Source organism: Patella vulgata, chromosome 1 (genome assembly GCF_932274485.2).
Source record: "Patella vulgata chromosome 1, xgPatVulg1.2, whole genome shotgun sequence".
NCBI lineage: Eukaryota > Metazoa > Mollusca > Gastropoda > Patellidae > Patella > Patella vulgata.
The window spans coordinates 56,778,194-56,797,561 of NC_065879.2; the positions used below are offsets into that span (position 1 = coordinate 56,778,194).

Sequence of the window (19,368 nt, forward strand, 5' to 3'; positions counted from 1 at the left end):
ACTTTCACTTCTTAAAGGCCAAATCTCCTTAGTATAATGAAATGAAATTGAGTTTAACGTCCTACTTTTCTCCACCAACTGGGCTAATGAAGACGATCTTCGGTATAAACTTGTCTATCACTTAACCAGTCATACTAATAGAAATTTTGTACTGAAATAATGTTTTTAATGTGTTCTGGAAGATGGATGATACAGGTCAATATTGTTTGATTAAAAAGTTGACCGGATTCTATAGTCATCAAAAAATAAGTTAAACATGAATTCTAACCTGATAACCTGTTTTTTCTGGATCTGATCTTGCGCCTATTCTATCTAGTATAAGTAAAATCAAACAGAAGCCTAGAAATCCTAGAACTATATAGGCACACATCAACTTCCATAACACTTGGGACACGTCACTTGGACCTGTAAATAGAATAAAATAAAATTTAGCAACCAAGAGAGAGAGAGAGAGAGAGAGAGAGAGAAATATGGTTTAACGTCCACTCGACACAAACTAGGTCATTTCGGGACTGACATATGGTTTTAATTTTATTTCAATAATTCGCTTGCGCGTAGGGGTCTTTAGCAGTGGGAGGGACCCGGAAAACCCCCACGAGGTTGGACAGGCAACCCTACTCCTTGTCACGTACAATAGCAATGAAGTGGCGCAGGTATTTGTCCATTTGATCACCTTTATATTGCAGGTACCAAATGAAAAATTCACGGGAATAGGGAATATTAATTATTAGGTGACAAATGAAAATTTGAAAGAGAATGGAGTATATTAAGCTTATCTGGACAACTCTGTGGGGTTAGCTTACCTGGCCAGACCAGATTATCAAATTATAATTTCATAGCTGTAAACTGCAAATCGCTGACACTGAAGATGAATTAGATCTTTTGGCTAGAGGGGTGTTCTTTATTTATTGTAAAAACGTGAAGACTATTTTTAACGGCACAATTAAATGTAAAAGTATTATCTGCATTTAAACAGTGCTGATTAAAAAAAGTGTTTGATTAAATGTACGTGACTATTTTCTTATACGGTTCACACATTAGCCTTTTCAAATTTTAAACTTATAATTTTTTTTTCTAGACAATATGTAAGTCTACCAGATTGGGAGTTAATTGCTGTGTCACATGACAAATTGTTAGTTCTTTGGCAAGAGTTTCATTCTTGTTTTTATGGAAGTTATCAGTTTGGTTTATGTCCTCGTAATTGTCTATCTATGAGCACTCGATTAGATTTCATAACATACTTCGAGAAGGTATTTGTTGAGTAATAAAACCTTCTAGTAGTTTATCGAGGGCTGGGCTGGCCGTCCTTACCGCACGGTAAAATATTATCACCACTAGAAGCAACAAATTCCAGAACAAGCCAGAACTCATACCAAAATGGCCGCTTTATACAAATGAGTATTTGTATATTTATTGTATATTTTATGTAACACCCACGCTTTTGTTATACTTGTTAAATTCTTTTTCTTTTTTGAATTGAATTATTGGGATTTAACCACACTACAGACCGTGTGACCAATAAACACTTAAATTCAAACGATTTATTGTATTTTCACAGTTACTGTTCTTCCAATTTCATTCCGTTACGTTACAATTCAGGGAATTTACTATAAACGCTTGAGCACAAGCCTTAATCAATCCGCCATTTAATTCCACATTCTTTGTCTTAGCATCGCCGAATATCTGGCAAAGAACATAACTACATATATATTAGTTTAACTTGCATTTAGGTCTTACATTCACATATTACAGAGAACAGGTCCGAGCACAACCTATACACATCAATCCGCCATTTAATTCCACATTTCTTTGTCTTAGCATCGCCGAATATCTGGTAAAGGACGCTTGAGCACAAGCCTTAATCAATCCGCCATTTAATTCTACATTCTTTGTCTTAGCATCGCCGAATATCTGGCATAGAACATAACTGCATATATATTAGTTTAACTTACATTTAGGCCTTGCATTCACATATTACACCAGATATATTACAGAGAACAGATCCGAACACAACCTATACACATCAATTTTTGTTCCCCTCTATTGTCTCGTCGCACCCATTTGCATAATTACAAACACCTTCCCCAACCTTTGGAACATGGATAGGTCCCGCACCAGACGTCCTCTTCTTCCCACGCATCTACCAATGGACTGGCCTCAGTTAAGAAATAGATTCCAACCACCGCCAGGCTTCTACCAACCACCACCAGGCTTCTACCAACCACCACCAGGATTCAACCAACCACCACCTGGGTTCCACCAACCACCACCTGGGTTCCACCAACCGCCACCTGGATTCCACCAACCACCACCTGGATTCCACCAACCACCACCGGGATTCCAGCGCCGACCAAACCAGGGCCTACCAAAGGAGCGCCAACCAAACCAACGTCTACCAAAGGAGCGCCAACCAAACCAACGTCTACCAAAGGAGCGCCAACAACCCCAAGAAAATGCAGGTGTCGTGAAAGCCTTCTTTCAGGTCCTCCAATGCCTCCACCACTTTACCATTATGGAGAGCCAGGAGAATGGAACACCAACCAGAAGTTTCACTTGGAAGATTCAAGACCTGAATAAGTTCGTGAAGCCGGCCATGAACACGCCTACCATAGCCACTACCATTGAGACATTGAACTTGAAATGGGCCAAGGACGTCGCCTCATCCCTGTCGACACACTACCGAGCCATGCTAGCGGAGAAACTGGAGTACTTGAAGTCACGTCACTTTACCAAAGATGCTGTACAAGAGTACTCTAGCCACGCCCTAGCATGGGCCAAGAAGTCCTACGGCAAGCGACTTCAGGATAGTGTGAAGACAGATTTCCACCGCCTACTGTCCACGGTCTCTAAAACTGTCACGCCCCCTCCCCCATCACCCATGCACATTACACACAACCTTCTCCGGGACACACCAAAACGATACACACCCAACAAGAGAAAATTATCCCCTGGAGAAGGCACTTGCATTAACACTCCCTCGAAGCGTGCAGCTAGATCAACCAGTTCGCCCCGGGTTGTGTCTGGCTCACCTACTTCCTCGGGATCTATATCGCCACTAAACGCGCTTGTCGACTGTCTGTCCCCTAGATCGCCCATCATTCCTAACCCTAGAATCGCCACCAGATCTTCCACCAGATGTAGGCGATCACTCAACCTATCCCTAAAAAGACCTCACAGCTACAAAGGTAAAGACGAGATGGATTTATAGTTCCTACCACCCGTCATGGCAAAGACCCTGGTTATTGGATCCTCTAACCTGGCTAGGATTGCATCCTTCCTCGGGGACTGGGAGATCCATAGCTATTCTGGAGCCAAGATCAGCCACATCAAACAGATACTCCAGAACTACATGGGTCCTGCACCAGAAGAATTAGTGATACACGTCGGGCTCAAGTGGACCAAGGATACACGAGCAGATGCTAGATCTACTCAAGGTGACCAGAGCAGCTTTCCCAACAAAAAAGCTCTTCACCACACAGATCCCCACTTCTTCCCGACTCCGACAAGAAAATCCGATCGCCTACCAAAACATCACCAGCTACAACCAACTGATCTCCACTGCACCTTCACCAAACGCCACCACATTACCAACCTTCAAGGGCAAAATAGAACTGAAAGGTAACGACGCAATCCACTGGAGCCCAGACACGGCCAGGGAGATCATCAACTGCTGGATGAGGAATTTAAACTAGGATTAGGGAAAAGGAATGAGAAGCCGTCTTTAGGACAGACAGTTGTCAATTTGAGCGACAGACTTCTCAACTCCCTAGAAATGAACATTCTTGATAAAGGCCTTAAATTCATCCCAACCCCCACAATAACATCCATAGACCGCATCAGCCAGGCAACCGATCGCTTCCAAAGAGCACTTTCGTTGACTTATTTTTTTAGGAACAAACCCGGCAGAGGTAAAAAATTATTCACAGCAAAATCCACATGGAAACCACCTAAAAAGTCATTATCACCAGCCATCCTAAAAAACTTCGACGAAATGAATATAGAAATATCATCCATTCAACCACAATCACAAAAACCAAATCTCAACCGAGCAACTAAAACGGCATTAAACACCCTTAAAAAAGACAAAAACATAATAATTAAGAAAAGCGACAAAGGCTCGTGTTGTGTCATAATGAATCGCGCAGACTATATCTCAGAGGCAGAAAAACAATTAAGTAATCCTATACATTACACTAAATTAGACCAACCCATCTTTAAGGACACCGCAACTTTAATAAACAACATCTTATATGAATCTTATATGATTATCTATCTGCTAAATCTGACTGCCGACAAAGACATCTCTATACACTACCAAAAATACATAAAAATCCAGAAACAGAATGGTTTATACCTAATAAAATACCCAAGGGACGCCCAATAATATTAGACTGTGGCAGCGAATCATACAACGTATCACAATATATAGACCATTTCTTATTACCCCTAGCATGCCAACACCCATCCTACCTTAAAGACACTAACGATTTCATTCAGAAAATCAAACAGTTAAGAGTCCCCGAACACACCATTTTAATATCCATCGACGTACAAAGCATGTACACGAACATTGATAATAACACAGGTATTGAAGCAGTTAGGAAAGCATTTCTTAGGAACCCGCAAGCATCCAGGCCGGACAAAGTAATCATCAAACTACTCGACATTTGTCTGAGGAGGAATGACTTCACTTTTAACGACCAAGTATACCCCCAGTCTTCCGAAACTGCGATGGGAAAACGATTTGCACCGAGTTATGCAAATCTCTTCATGGCGGAATGGGAAAGGGAAGTTCTGCCACTCTGTCCATTAAAACCAGATTTCTATGGGCGGTTTTTAGATGACGTTTTCATAGTCTGGACGTACACACTAGACGAATTTTGGACGTTTTTCAACATTCTGAACAATCATCATCCATCTGTCAAATTAACCGCAAATGTAAGTCATAACAACATAGATTTCCTTGATACTACCGTGTTTAAAAGTAGCAACACCAAAATCACAGGCCAACTGGAAACTAGGGTATTTTCCAAAGAAACCGATACATATCAATTATTGTTCAAAAGCTCCTTTCACCCAAAACATACATTCTCTGGCATCATAAAATCTCAGATTCTCCGTTTTCATAGGATATGTACTCAGAAGACCGACTTTGAGTCAGCATGTACATTGGTATTTAGCAAACTAAGGGAAAGGGGATACTCCAAACGCTATCTACGACGTATAAAAAACAACACTCTCGCTGAGCTTGCCGCCAAAGAAACAAATAATATACAATCAGCAGTCAAAACCAAAATTTGTGGCCATCCAAGATGTCAAACATGCAAAATCTTAAACATATCCGACCATTTCCATAACAAAACATCTGGCACAAAATTCCCAATATTAGACCAACTTTCATGCAGTAGTTCAAACATAATTTATCTAATTTCATGCAGAAAATGTGACAAGCAATACGTAGGGGAGACTCAAAATGCACTTAGGGAAAGAATTAACGGTCACCAGTCAGACATATTCACCAAAAAAGACAAACCTGTCTCAATTCATTTCAACCAACCGAATCATTACATTTCTGATCTCATTGTCACGCCAATAGAAAAGACCAAGAGCGACTTTGAAACTTCAGAAGAAATTAAAACGTTTAGGCTAACTAGAGAAAAATTCTGGATTGACAAATTGAAAACAACAGCCCCCCTAGGTTTGAATATTCATACGGCTAGCGCAATAGCTCCTTTTGTAGTTCCATTTAGGGCAACAGCAGCAAGTGCATCCATAATCATCAGAAAACACTATACTGATCTCCAAGAAAATCACCCGAAAATATTCACACAGAAACTTATAATTGCATATTCTAAAAATAAAAATCTGAACGACATCCTAGTGCACAGTAAATTAGATTAAATAAGACCAGTCTCCACCCTGACCCAAAACAAACCATATATCAAATCCTATCCCTAACCGTTAGTAAATAAAATCAATTAGATATAAGAATCCCTAGCCCTAACCCGGTGACGTGGAACAAACACGATTTTTTAGAAAATCCAATCCGTAGTAAGAAACACACTAATGTGGCTCTCTCCCGAGAGCCTCAAATTTATTTTCTTTTTTCTTCAGAAACAATAATACCAGAATACCAGAAGCACCACCCAAGGAAGACCATCAGCGCCACCAACACCAATAAACAGTGAAATCGCCTTTGTATATAAATCTAATGTATTGTATGTATTTTTAATAAAACTAGGAAATATCACGAACTAATTTTTCATCATCCTAGGTCAGTGCTTATGTGGAGACTTAACCCCTCCCCCAAATTCTTAAACCTAACCCTTTTAAGAGAAGTAAAAACTAAATTAGACCCAAGTTCAGTCTTTTAAAAAAAAGGGTTAGGGTTAGGTTTAGGGTTCGGGTTAGTTATCCCCAAAATTCTCATTTATATAAAGCGGCCATTTTGGACTCCGGAAGCACCCGAACCTCGATAAACTACTAGAAGGTTTTATTTGTACCGTGCGGTAAGGACGGCCAGCCCTCGATAAACTACTAGAAGGTTTTATTACTCACCAAATACCTTCTCGAAGTATGTAATAAAATCTAATCGGGTGCTATGAGATATTACTGGTTGCTTATAGATATATTCCCATTTACTTGAATATAAGTGAATTGATTATTCAGTGAAGTAATGTGTCGCCAGTAGGATATCTATAGTATGTGTTATCAGGTAGCACAATTTAAGAGCTAGTACGGAAATTGAATTTAGACCAGATCAGACTACTCCTTAGAGGGAGTGTATAATGTAGCAGTTACTAGACGCAAACTGATTGCTGCTATTGTTTTAAACCTCATTTTCTGAAGAGCTTGTTGTCAAGGTGACCTTGAAAGTAATTGGTGGATAGACAAAATGACAATATGGATGATTCTATGATCGAAGAGCTGCAGGCAGGAGTGATAGGGAAAACAGACGACAAACAATTTATTAATTAATCTTGTGGCCCATTTTATTAATGGCTTGTTAACAAGATGATTTAAATAAACATCTCTCGGACACAGCTCACATCCGTTTGTACAACCATTGTAACTCTATATACAATATTAAATTATAGTTCAATCATGTGTTCATATGACAGATGACATGGTAACGATCATATTACATCACGTTAACACACAGACCAATACCTTCGTGACTCAGCGTTGATAATCATATTTCAATAAAGCAAAACAGAGAAGATTTGATTATTTATCAAGCATGTGATTCTAGATTTTCTAGAAGGGTGGATGGTCGAATGGTTAGCGCGTGCGCGTTGTATCATAAGGTCTGCCTTTGAGTAGTTTCGATTCCCGGTTGTATGAGACAAAGAGTAGGGTCGCCTGTCCAACCTCGTGGGATCTCTCCGGGTCCTCCGGTTTCCTCCCACTGCTAAAAATCCCTATGCGCAATGGACTTATTGAAATAAAATTTGAAGGAACACATATGGGCGAAAAATGTTCAAAAAGTGTATCTCTGCATCAAACATGTTTGATCTAATTCAGTTGTCTATCTGTTACACTTTTCAAACCTAAGAAATCCAGGAGGCACATTTCCAAAGCAACATAAAGTTGGGTGACATATAAAGGTGTTAATTTTACATTATTGTAAAAGGGTTAAGTATACCATTGTAAACGGGTTAAAGTATACCATTGTAAAAGGGTTAAAGTATACCATTGTAAAAGGATTATCTGACACCATTCTAGAAGGCTTAACTTTAAACCCAGAAGTGATTAATTGGTGCATTATTTCTGTTCTCCAACATTTTTCAAAACAGGAATTAATGATTAAATATTTGTTTGAATGGAACACACATTTTAATATACATGATCCAATTATTTACTTGTTTGTCAAAGTCACACGCACTGTTAATTCAGATTTCATCTTCTTTAATATGATTTATTTTCCATCATAGAAAAGATACCAATATTTCAAATCTTAGATTATATAACAAACGTAACCCAAAAAACATTGTAAAAGAGAAGGAAGTTTAGGAGAATGTGTAAAACGGTTTAAATTTTCGATACGCCTTACCAACCCTGCCAAGTCACATGAATCTAGCTGAACAAATTTGAATACGTATGAAGTCGGAATGTGTGGAAAGCTCTAAATACATGTGTATTTCAGTGATTAAAGGCTCCAAAGGACCCTTTATTCTAGTCCCAAACATCAAAGTTCAATTGTCAAGCATGTTCCTGTAGCAACGACCGCGAGTTTTTTTTAACATCTAGCCGTTGCTAAATTTATTCCGAAATTCCCAAACTTTTTGGTACGTTATCACCCTTTACCATAGCTACAAATGTCGTACCGTTAAACTGTGTTTAACGATACAATTGATACATTCTAAGACTCCTTACGCAAGTACAAATATTGTCAACACATATCATTATAGTTTGTATTGAAATAAGTAATTCTATCACAAATAGTGAAGACTGGACCACTAAAATAGTTATTGAACAGTTTTTCTTTTTTTGTACATGTAATTATGCGTTCTACATTTTCAAAGCGACATTTCTTTTAAAGTAAGCCGCCATGACACCAGCCAGATGAAATCTCGCCAAATTTCGCGTAACAGTTGGGTTTCATAAGACTTCACCTTTATTTCAAGAGGGCTATAGGCTAGTAAACTTCTTGTAGTCATTTGACTAAAAAACTTGCGCAAAGGAACTCGGTAAGACGAGCCACTACTGTGGCTGGAGTAAGGCGGAAGACATCAGTAGTGGAACCATCTACCTTTACCACAGCCGTGTCCAATCAGAGGTCGGTACACAAACACATAAATGAATAAATACGTTTACCAAACTTACTAACAAAAGAAATGGGGTTTAACGTCCGTTCGACACAAACTAGGACATTTCGGTACTAACATATTGGTCAATGTTATTTCAATAATTTGCTTGCGCGTAGCAGTGGGAGGAAACCGGAGGACCTGGAGAAAATCCACGAGGTTGGACAGGCGAACCTACTCCTTGCCACGTACAGCCGGGGAACCGAAACCACGCCAGTTGACTAAATGACATACATTATGATACAACGCACACACGCTAACCATTCAGCCAATCCCCCCCCCCCACCCGTTCTAATCTTTGGATGATGACAATACAAATACTAGAATACACGCAGCTGATGAAAGAAACAACTGAATTACTAATAACTAATATTACTAATAATTACCAAGTTTGGGAGTTTTTATACTATATTATCACAAAATTATACATTAATTGTAAATATATAGTAAAGTAATGTGTGTTGTTGACCTTGACTTTATAAAATTTAAAAAAAAAAATAAATAAATAAATGGCCAACTCCGGGAGTGAATCGTATCCTCCTGGTTAGCGAGCGAAAAACATGCTAATTGACCTACCTAGACTAACAGGTCTAAGGCAGACGAACATGCAGTGTGCTATTCGGGAAATTTTACCTGAACAGCGGCGCACCGGCCTGCTTTTATTTCAAATTCCGTCAATGACTCTTTTACGCGATTGTCAATGTAGACACAGACCCCTGGACGCCCTATCATGCAATGTACCAAAAGGGAATTTTCCCCCGGACAGCGCCGCTACGGTCTACTCGCATTTCGAATTCCAACTGCCATGGGTTCCTTTTGTTGCACGGTAATGTGTACACGGGACCGCAATTTTTTTCCCATCTGAACGACTGAACATTGTTTAGTTTAAACAAATTTTATTGAAAAATATCAAAAGGATTGAGCACAAGTTTGAAAAATTTAGAAAAAACCTTTCCATACATACAAATAATAGACAAAATTTAATAAAAACAAGATTGCGAAATAGTATATACAATAATAAATAATTTATAAGTAATATAAGTAAAATCAGATGAATTATATCGTAAAGCTCTGTATAAAAATAAGCGAAGAGGTGATAAAGAGAATATAAAATTATATTCAAAATTATATCGCAATATCAGTGTTATACATTTTGTTCAATATATTTAAAACATTGAAAAATAAAGTTTAATAAATGGGATATAATTGAACTGATGCATGTATAAAATGATTTGCTAAATAATTCTAAACAATCTAGTTACTTATGCTTTCTTATTACCCTTACGAACGAAAAAAATTTTCCCATCTCAACGACTGAACATTGTTTAGTTTAAACAAATTTTATTGAAAAATATCAAAAGGATTGAGCACAAGTTTCAAAAATTTAGAAAAACCCTTTCCATACATACAAATAATAGACAAAATTTAATAAAAACAAGATTGCGAAATAGTATATACAATAATAAATAATTTATAAGTAATATAAGTAAAATCAGATGAATTATATCGTAAAGCTCTGTATAAAAATAAGTGAAGAGGTGATAAAGAGAATATAAAATTATATTCAAAATTATATCGCAATATCAGTGTTATACATTTTGTTCAATATATTTAAAACATTGAAAAATAAAGTTTAATAAATGGGATATAATTGAACTGATGCATGTATAAAATGATTTGCTAAATAATTCTAAACAATCTAGTTACTTATGCTCCCTTATTACCCTTACGAACGAAAATTTGCGAAAAGTGCAAGGGAATAAAGGAAATATATTATAATGATATGACAGCAACAAAAAAAAAAAAAAAATGTTATCCACCAAAAAAGCTTTAATATCATTAAGTTTTATTTAAATTGTTTTGAAAGTTTGATATATTTGTGAACTTCAAGGAAAAGGTTTGTATTCATCTCAATTGACAATTCTGAATTGCCGCACAATATGATATCTATATTTATCACTGAATAATTTGACAATGTATTTAATAGTTCGGCACGAATTACATCATATACGTGACATTGCAGAAAATAGTGTTCAGCATTTTCTATAAATTTGCCACAAGAACATGTGGGATCATTCACAACGTTTATTTCATACAAATCATTTTGCAACGAACTACACCCAAGCCGTATTCTAGTGTGAAAAATATTTTCATGTCTATTACCTTTACAGTAGTAGATTGGCGCTTTATGTATTAAAGAACGTAATTTTTGTTTGTATAGATATTTGAAGGATTTAATGTTGGTTGATTGCTTTAAGGGGTCCTCTAATAATTCCCAATCTCGAATTGTTGTGGAGAAGTACGAAGTTCGGTGTAATGTTGTTCTACAATAAGGATTTCTATATTCGCTAATGTGTCTTAAATTGTATTGTTGTGGTGTTTGTTGATAATATTCCAGAATGTCATATAAATATGCTGGGTTTCTCTGATTTGAAAAAATGTAGTTAGTCGCTTTTGTGTACGTCTGTCTGACAATTTATTCCATCCGGTTTTAAAATAAAGCGCTTCACAAGAACCAGTTTTAGTTTGTCCAGTGACAATCCTGGCAGCTTCTAGCTGTACCTTTTCAAGTTTATCGGTATTGGAAACGTTACACCCATCCCACACTTCACATGCGTATTCCAATTTTGGCCTTATGAATATCAAATATATTGTTTCTTGCCAGGCTCACCACTCCGCACCAGGGACACGAGGAAACCACGAGGAACTGTTTCAGACAATACCGGTAACGAACCTCCTGGTTAGCGAGGTAGTGCCTTACGCATTGAGCCACCACGACTCTTTTGAAAAAATAAAAGTAAGTTAAGATTTTCAAAAGGCCCAACTGTTCTTAACGAAACTGGAATTCTTCTTACTGAGATACAATCCTTTTACTTTAAAACAGCGCCACGGGAGAGATTTAGTTTTAATGGTATTCAATGAAGAGGTCATGTGGCAAAAGACGTGTTACGTAAATTCGATGGCAAACAATTACATACTGAAATGATTTATTTTCCCTGTAGAAGCCAAAATCACATAATTTGGTAAACATTTGAATTAGACATAACGAATATTAAAATTGTTGTGCCATAATCTATCGGATTAATCCTTTTTCAAAGTTGCACAGAACCTTCGTTTATTAACTGATTTTGATAAAACTTTCAGAATATGCACCAAATGACTCCATTTATCTTTTGTCATTGACATTTTACCTGATTTCAAAGTCTTACACTTTTTTTTAAAAAAAAAAACTTCAATTTTATGACGCCATTTTAATAAAATCTACGTCAAATATGACGCCATTTTAAAAAAATCTACGTCAAATATCAAAATTCTAAACCCACTGATCGATTGCGAATTGCGAATGCTTTCCAAAAATATAAGGATATTGAAAAGTTACACAGTACCTTGGCTTATAAACTGATTTTGATAAAACTTTTAGACTATGCACCAAATGACTCAATTTATCGTTTCTCATTGACATTTTACCTGATTTCAAAGTAAAAAAAAAATTCAATTTTATGACGTCATTATTAAAAAAAATATAGGTCAAATATCAAAATTCTAAACGCACCGATCGATTGCGAATTGTGAATGCTTTTAAAAAATATGAGGATATTGAAAATTGGATACAAATTGTAGGACGAGTAGTAACTTGAGGATTGACTTACATTTTCAAAATGGTGGCAATTTCATCTTCAAAGGGGAGATAATCGGATTTTTTTTGTTGACATTTTTAGCTTAATCCACCCATATGTAAGTCGAAATCTTCAAAAATAAAAAAAGTTACGCTCAAAATTTTCACTCTTTTCACATTTGAGCCTAAAATGAGGCCATACGCATGCGTCGCAGAGGCCACAATGTTCGAAAATAGAAGTTGAGAAAACCGCATTCAAATTGGTTGAAAAACAAAAAAAGCTTCCTTTGATGTCTCATATTTGTCTATTTTCGTTGATGACATCACTTCCTGATGATATTTTTAAATTTTTATTTGTTCATTATCTATTCCCAGTAAATACCTTTCAGGCAGTATAGAATATACAGACCGGAAGGAATCATACGAGAATCCATACAGGCTACCCAACGATACTTTAGTTGTTTTGATCCGGTGATATCTTACGTAACTATCACGTTTATCGCAAGAGGTCTAATTTTTTTTTACTTTGTTTTTCATTTTTACGTACTTCAGCTTTACGTATCGTTGTCGGGTTAGTTTTAACACGTGGCACTGGCACTTAACTTCCTGTACCAGAAGTTTCAGAAATATCCATGAGCAGTTTAGAAAAAAAAAATAAAATAGAAGATCATTTTCAGTAATCTAACGATTTTTCAACTTTTTTAAAGGTTGAGACCCTTACATTTGGCTTTGGATGAACACCCTGAGTAACAGAAGTTTAAGAAAAAAAATAGGCGTATGTTTCGAGATAAAGGCGTTTCAAAAGGCTCCAAACTGGAAAATACTAGATTTTCGACGTACCATAATTTATTAGATGCCATATGATAGTCCATCCATGGGACTATACATCGACACTTTAGTTGTTTTGATCCGATAGAAGTCAAGACGAAGTTTCGAAATTGCAAAATGTAAGATTGCTATTGTTTAGGAAAAGGTTGTGGGATTCCGAAAATGTCTTTTGTTTGAAAATAGGTAAAGAATTGACAAAACTACGGCTGATTTTTAATTTCGGGGCACCGTACAAAATTCGGACACTTCCGGTCTGCGCATAAGTTTCAAAAATAGTTGATCGTCTAACCACCACCTAGTTTCCCAATAGAAAATTAGGTGCCTGATTGGTATCTGTTACAAGTACTGAGAAATGGGCCCCCGCGGTAAATAATAATAATAATAATAATAATAATAATAACAATAATAATAATAAATAATAATAATTTTAGTAATAACAATAGTCTTTTAGATGAAAGTCTGAAAGCCTAATAATAATAATGATAATCTGAACGTAATAGTATAAAAACTAATTAACTGCAAACTCTAATATAAAATGTTGTTGACCTACTCACTAATGTGCCAAGAGAAGAAGCCTTGATTTCAGAGTTCTTGAAACCCGTATTCGACAACTTTCTACACCACTGGATACATCACTACAAGTTGATACAAGTATTCCTTTAATTAGGCAATGCCTAGAATCCACATATTCGACATGAGGAAAAACTATTATGGACAGATCTATGGTTTACCAATGGGAAATCCTTATCCCCGCTGTTTTCCTAAATTTACATGATGTCACCAGAGGAAGCCTCTTAATTCTGATTCAGAAAGATGGATAACACCTTCGTCATGTTACAAAAAGAAGTTGATACTGTCATCCCACTGAATCACTTGAACAACCAACATCCAAGAATGAAGTTCACAATGGAGAATGAAACCAACAGCAGCCTCCCGTTTTCTTAATGTAATGGTAAGAACAGATAACTCCAATGTCACCACCTCAGTGTACAGAAAACCAACACACATCGACCAATATATCTACTACAAATCCAATCACCCAAATGCATAAAAGTCAGTCGTTATCACCACGTTTACTAAAAGAGCCAAAACCATTTGCGCCCCCGAATCCCTCATCCTGGGAGTACAACACCTAAAAGACGTCTTCATCCAACACAACGACTATTCAAAACATAACCCAATTTTACCAAAACTACATTATTCAACCTATAAAATCTTGATAAACCAAAAAAACATATACCCCCAACCAATTTAGAAGGTTATTTAAAACTGAAGCAGGCATAGAAACCACATTCCCCAAAGGCGCAATAACTAAGGAGTTAGTAAATGCTAATGGAAAGTCAAATCTCACAAAGCCTAACTTCCCGGAAAGCTGTGTCTACCAAATTAACTGTAGATGTGAGAATATTACATTGGTGAATTCAAACGACCCTAGACCTCCGAAGTAAGGAGCATGTGTCCAAAGCCCCCACCAATGTCTTTCCTAACCCCCTTACTATAATCTTACCTAATGCTCCTTTAATGTTTTAGAAATATAATAGAATTGAGTTAAACATTTCGTCTACACATTACCTTTGTCATTTTGGAACAACCCCATGGGTTATTTTAAGTCCATTAGTACAGACTGCTTTATTCGACTCTGAGAAATAGAGTTCCTATATCTTGATAATATATTTATAGGGTCTAACATTGATAGTTTTTGAGATATTGATTGCTGTTTTCTTATTGGTCGACCTTGACCTTTGACCCCGCCCCTAAAATTTTCCCCAAGCGATCATGATGGGTTATTTTTTTCTGGCGTACCTACGAACACCACCTTTCATTTGAGACCAAGTTTGCTGTGATGGGATTTTTTTCCAGGAAATAATCTAAATCCGGCAGACTATTAATTCTGTATGTAGCTTTTGCAAAAACGCGAGGGGGGGGGGGTAATAATAACTAGAGCTGTTCTCGAACAGGTTTGATAGTTTTTTTATACAACTCTACCATACACTTATACATTAATTTCAACATCTAGTGGTAGGGTGGTTCATGCACAGAACAAAAATCCAATAAACGAGCTATACTTGGAGCTTATATCATAAGACTTACCATTAAAATCACCATTCATGAAAATTAAACTATTGCTAAGTTGGATTTTTGTGTGATTTAGCCATCAGAGTCTGTATTTATCAGTAACCTTTTCGGCTGATTTTTTTAACGTTTACATGCAATAGACTATAGTTAAAAAAAATTAATAAGGAGGAATATGTAGAGAGTTCTTGTCGTACTCATATTGCAGATGTTAAATATCCTTTGTGATAATCCTATTTTGTTTCAAATGATTATCACAGACAAATATAAAAATTATACACATCCAAAACAGAGTACACGAGATACGCAAAGAAAAAAGTCTTAATTTTCATTTTGAATTCGGTTCGGCAGGGGGAATTTCGTGGTTTACAAACGCAATATGTAGAGAATGCTTGTCGTACTCATCTTGTAGATGTTAAATATCCTTTATGATAATCCTATTTTGTTTCAAATGATTACCACAGACAAATATAAAAATTATACACATCCAAAACAGAGTACACGACACACGCAAAGAAAAAAGTCTTAATTTTCATTTTCAATTCGGTTCGGCAGTAGTGGTCCAAATGTCTATCATCGCACCCGGAATTTCGTATAAGAATCTACTTAAAAGTCAAAAATGCGACTCCTAACACACTGCGCTCTAAACTATCTTATAAATTATAGAATAACCTTAAATTAATTGAACTCATTTCAAGGTGGAACTGCATGCTTTTTGATATGGTTGGGTTATTTGAGGCGCCAGATAGTCTAAAAATAAAAGTCGATACGTGACAATGCGTCTCGAAAAAATCTTTGATCTGTTATATCACGTGAAAATTCTGTTATTAAAACAACCTGCATGAAAATGCCTACGTAATAAGTTGGAAGTTCTGCAATAAGGATCTTTAGTTGAAATGTTAAAGTAATTTAAGTTTAAATATATCCTTTGTGTTTGAATTATCACTTAATGGTTGGTTGTGTCGTATTATGTATCAATCTGGAAATTTCTTTTTATTTTATAGATAGTATTTTTGAAAGTAAGACGCACAATTTAGGCATCGTATCGCGTTTTCATATTTTTAATAATTATGAAAAAGTCAATGCGCGTCTTTTTAGTCATATTTCGGTTCTAGAAAAATGGGTTGTTGCTGAATTAATAATAACTGAAACATTTTGTAACCACCATGTTAGAAATTGCAAATGCAGTTTTTACGCGCGAAAGCATAAGCATACTAAACACGAATAATGGCATAGCCCTTTTGTACACCACATCCTGCTATTAAATCTGCGATCCAAAATCGGGGGCCAAATTCGCAGCGCCCTAAAATGATTAGAATTCGAGTCTTGTGACCAGGGTCCGTATTCAAAGGTTTTCTTAAAGTTGAGTAAAAATACTTAGTTTTTTCACTCATGATAGTATAAATGTTTGTCGAAATCTACAATGGAATATCAACGCAGTGTCAAATTTTAACAAATAAATTTAGCGCATTAAACTTTATTATAAGAAAGTCGTGGAAAACAATACGAAAAGGATAAAATGATCGGAAAGAAATATATCCTTGACCATCTCGGTTGTAGTAACCTTTTACACTTTTATGTCACCACAACATCAAAGCTACGCTCGGCTACATTGTCTTTGTTCAATCTCAACCCCCTAACTTTTAAAATCGCCATTACGCGCCTGCTACTACATTATAATTTCGCTTAACATTAAGGTACCTCCCATAGGTCACTTAAAGTTATGTGGATTTTTCTCTCTTAAACTGGCCTTTGAATACCGCTAAAAGACCAAACACTTAAAAGGCAGCTTAACTTAAAGGAAAATTTTATACTTAACATTGCCTTTGAATACCACTTACCCTTAACATACAGGAAGTTGCGTATATTTAAGTTAAATCTAGTAGTTAAGTGAAGATATCCTTTGAATACGGACCCAGTACCGTAATTTAATTTTAATCATACACGTCTGGTTAATTGAAACTAAGGAAAATAAATTTCGTTCGATTAATTTCCAGTCTCAAATGTTTTCTGTGTATTTAGAGCTAGCAACAATGTAACTTCTAAACTCACTAACGCGACAACTAACAGCAGGGTTTTGCGGTTAAATACAAGTATCATTCACAGTTTTGCAGTGTCGGTACGTTGCCGCGAGAGTGAGTTAAAAAGATAGAGAAAGGACGAAACTACATGCGAACCGTTACAATATACATTTCGTTCGATTAATTTCCAGTCTCAAATTTTTTCTGTGTATTTAAGAGCTAGCAACAATGTAACTTTTAAACTCACTAACGCTACAACTAACAGCAGGGTTTTGCGGTTAAATACAAGTATCATTCACAGTTTTGCAGTGTCGGTACGTTGCCGCTAGAGTGAGTTTAAAAGATAGAGAAAGGACGAAACTACATGCGAACCGTTACAATATATACGTCATTGGTTACAATCAACTAACTTAGAAATTAAATCGCCGAGGTTTAGCCAAAATTTTAATCTAGTTCGTAACTATTTATTTTTTAAAGTCCAACGAGTAAAGAAGATTTTTTTCATGGCTTCATTGATAAATAAGTGAATGAATATTGTCACGTGAATGTCTATTTTGGGCCACTGTTTACTGCCTACAGTGCATGAGCGAGCCCGTGAGCGCACTTTTCTCATAAACGCTGTTTTGATCCGCGTGACAACATGCTGTTAAAACAGGTCAGTTTATATAGTACAAATAATTGAGGCTGTGGGACACTCTACTATTAGATTAATGTTTTATTGTCCATTTTTTTTTCTCAAGCGTCTTAAAGAAAAAAGGGATTATTGAAATCTATCAAAAAGTTCCTATCTTATATAGCAAAAACATTTCAGCAAGCAAAATTTCCTGGATTTTTAAAAACAAATTGCACATAACCTATGTTTACAGATCGATTGTGGTAAAACTTTCAGAATAAGAACCAAATGGCTTAGTTAATCGTTTACCATCAACATTTTGCCTGATTTCAAAGCTTGACATTTTTTCGAACAAGCGGTTGCCATGCAAGAAACGCCCGCATTTTGCAAGAGATTGACAGAGAACAAGTTAAAAAAAAGAAGCGATTTTTTGTACAATCATGGGGCGTAATAAAGGAAGTTACGGTCCGATATGCGTAAATCTACAGGAACCTTGATCTCTGGGATATAAACGTATTTTAAGTTTCATCAAAATCAGATAAAATATTATGACCTGTAGAGGGTCCACAACCTTGGCCTAGTCGTATTACGCATTAAAACTGCCAAGGGTTCCTTTTGTTACACGACAATGTGTACCATCTGAATGACTGAACATTGAACCTCCTGGTTAGTGAGGCAGCGCCTTATTTATTGAGCCACAACGGCTCTTGTGAAAAAAAATACAAGAATGATTAGATTTTCAAAAAGGCTCATATGTTCTTAACGACACCGGCAAATCTTCTAAGTGTTATACAATCGTTTTACTTTTAAAACAGCTTTAGTTTTAATGGTATTCAATGAAGACGCCATGTAGACAAAAGATAAATTCGATGGCAAACAATTACATACTCAAATGACTTATTTTCACTGTAGACGCCCAAAACATATATTTTGGTAAACATTTAAATTAAACATAACCAATATTAAAGGTGCTGTGCCATAATCTAACAGATTAATATTTTTTAAAAGATGCACAGAAGCTTTGAAAACTTATTTTGATAATACTTTTAGAATATGCACCAACTGACTCAATTTATCGTTTGTCATTGACATTTTACCTGATTTCAAAGCCTTACACTTTTTTCAAATCAAAAAAAAACAAACTTATGACGTCAATTTAAAAAGATCTATTGCGAATTGTGAATGCTTTCTAAAAAAACAAGACGATCTTGAAAATGGATGAAAATTGTATGACTTACATTTTCAAAATTGTGGCACTTCCGGTGAATTTTAACTTTAAAAAGTTGATGGACGACTCCCACAAACAAATATTTTTAAATAAGGCAAAATTAAAGAAGTTGAAAATCTGACTCCATCTTCAAAGTTGAGATAAACGGATTTGTAATGTATTCTGAAAGTTTCAAGTCGAAA

The 19,368-nt window shown here is 36.0% G+C and overlaps 1 protein-coding gene across 1 annotated transcript in view; it reads right to left on the minus strand.

Annotated features, from left to right (window-relative positions):
• LOC126808781 (protein unc-93 homolog A) overlaps positions 1-19,368 on the minus strand; it is a 211,048-nt gene that overhangs the window by 68,307 nt on the left and 123,373 nt on the right. Inside the window, exon 3 of the mRNA XM_050533765.2 lies at positions 269-405. Within this exon, the coding sequence (XP_050389722.2) occupies positions 269-405 (137 nt within the window). The remainder of the gene's footprint in view (positions 1-268; positions 406-19,368) is intronic.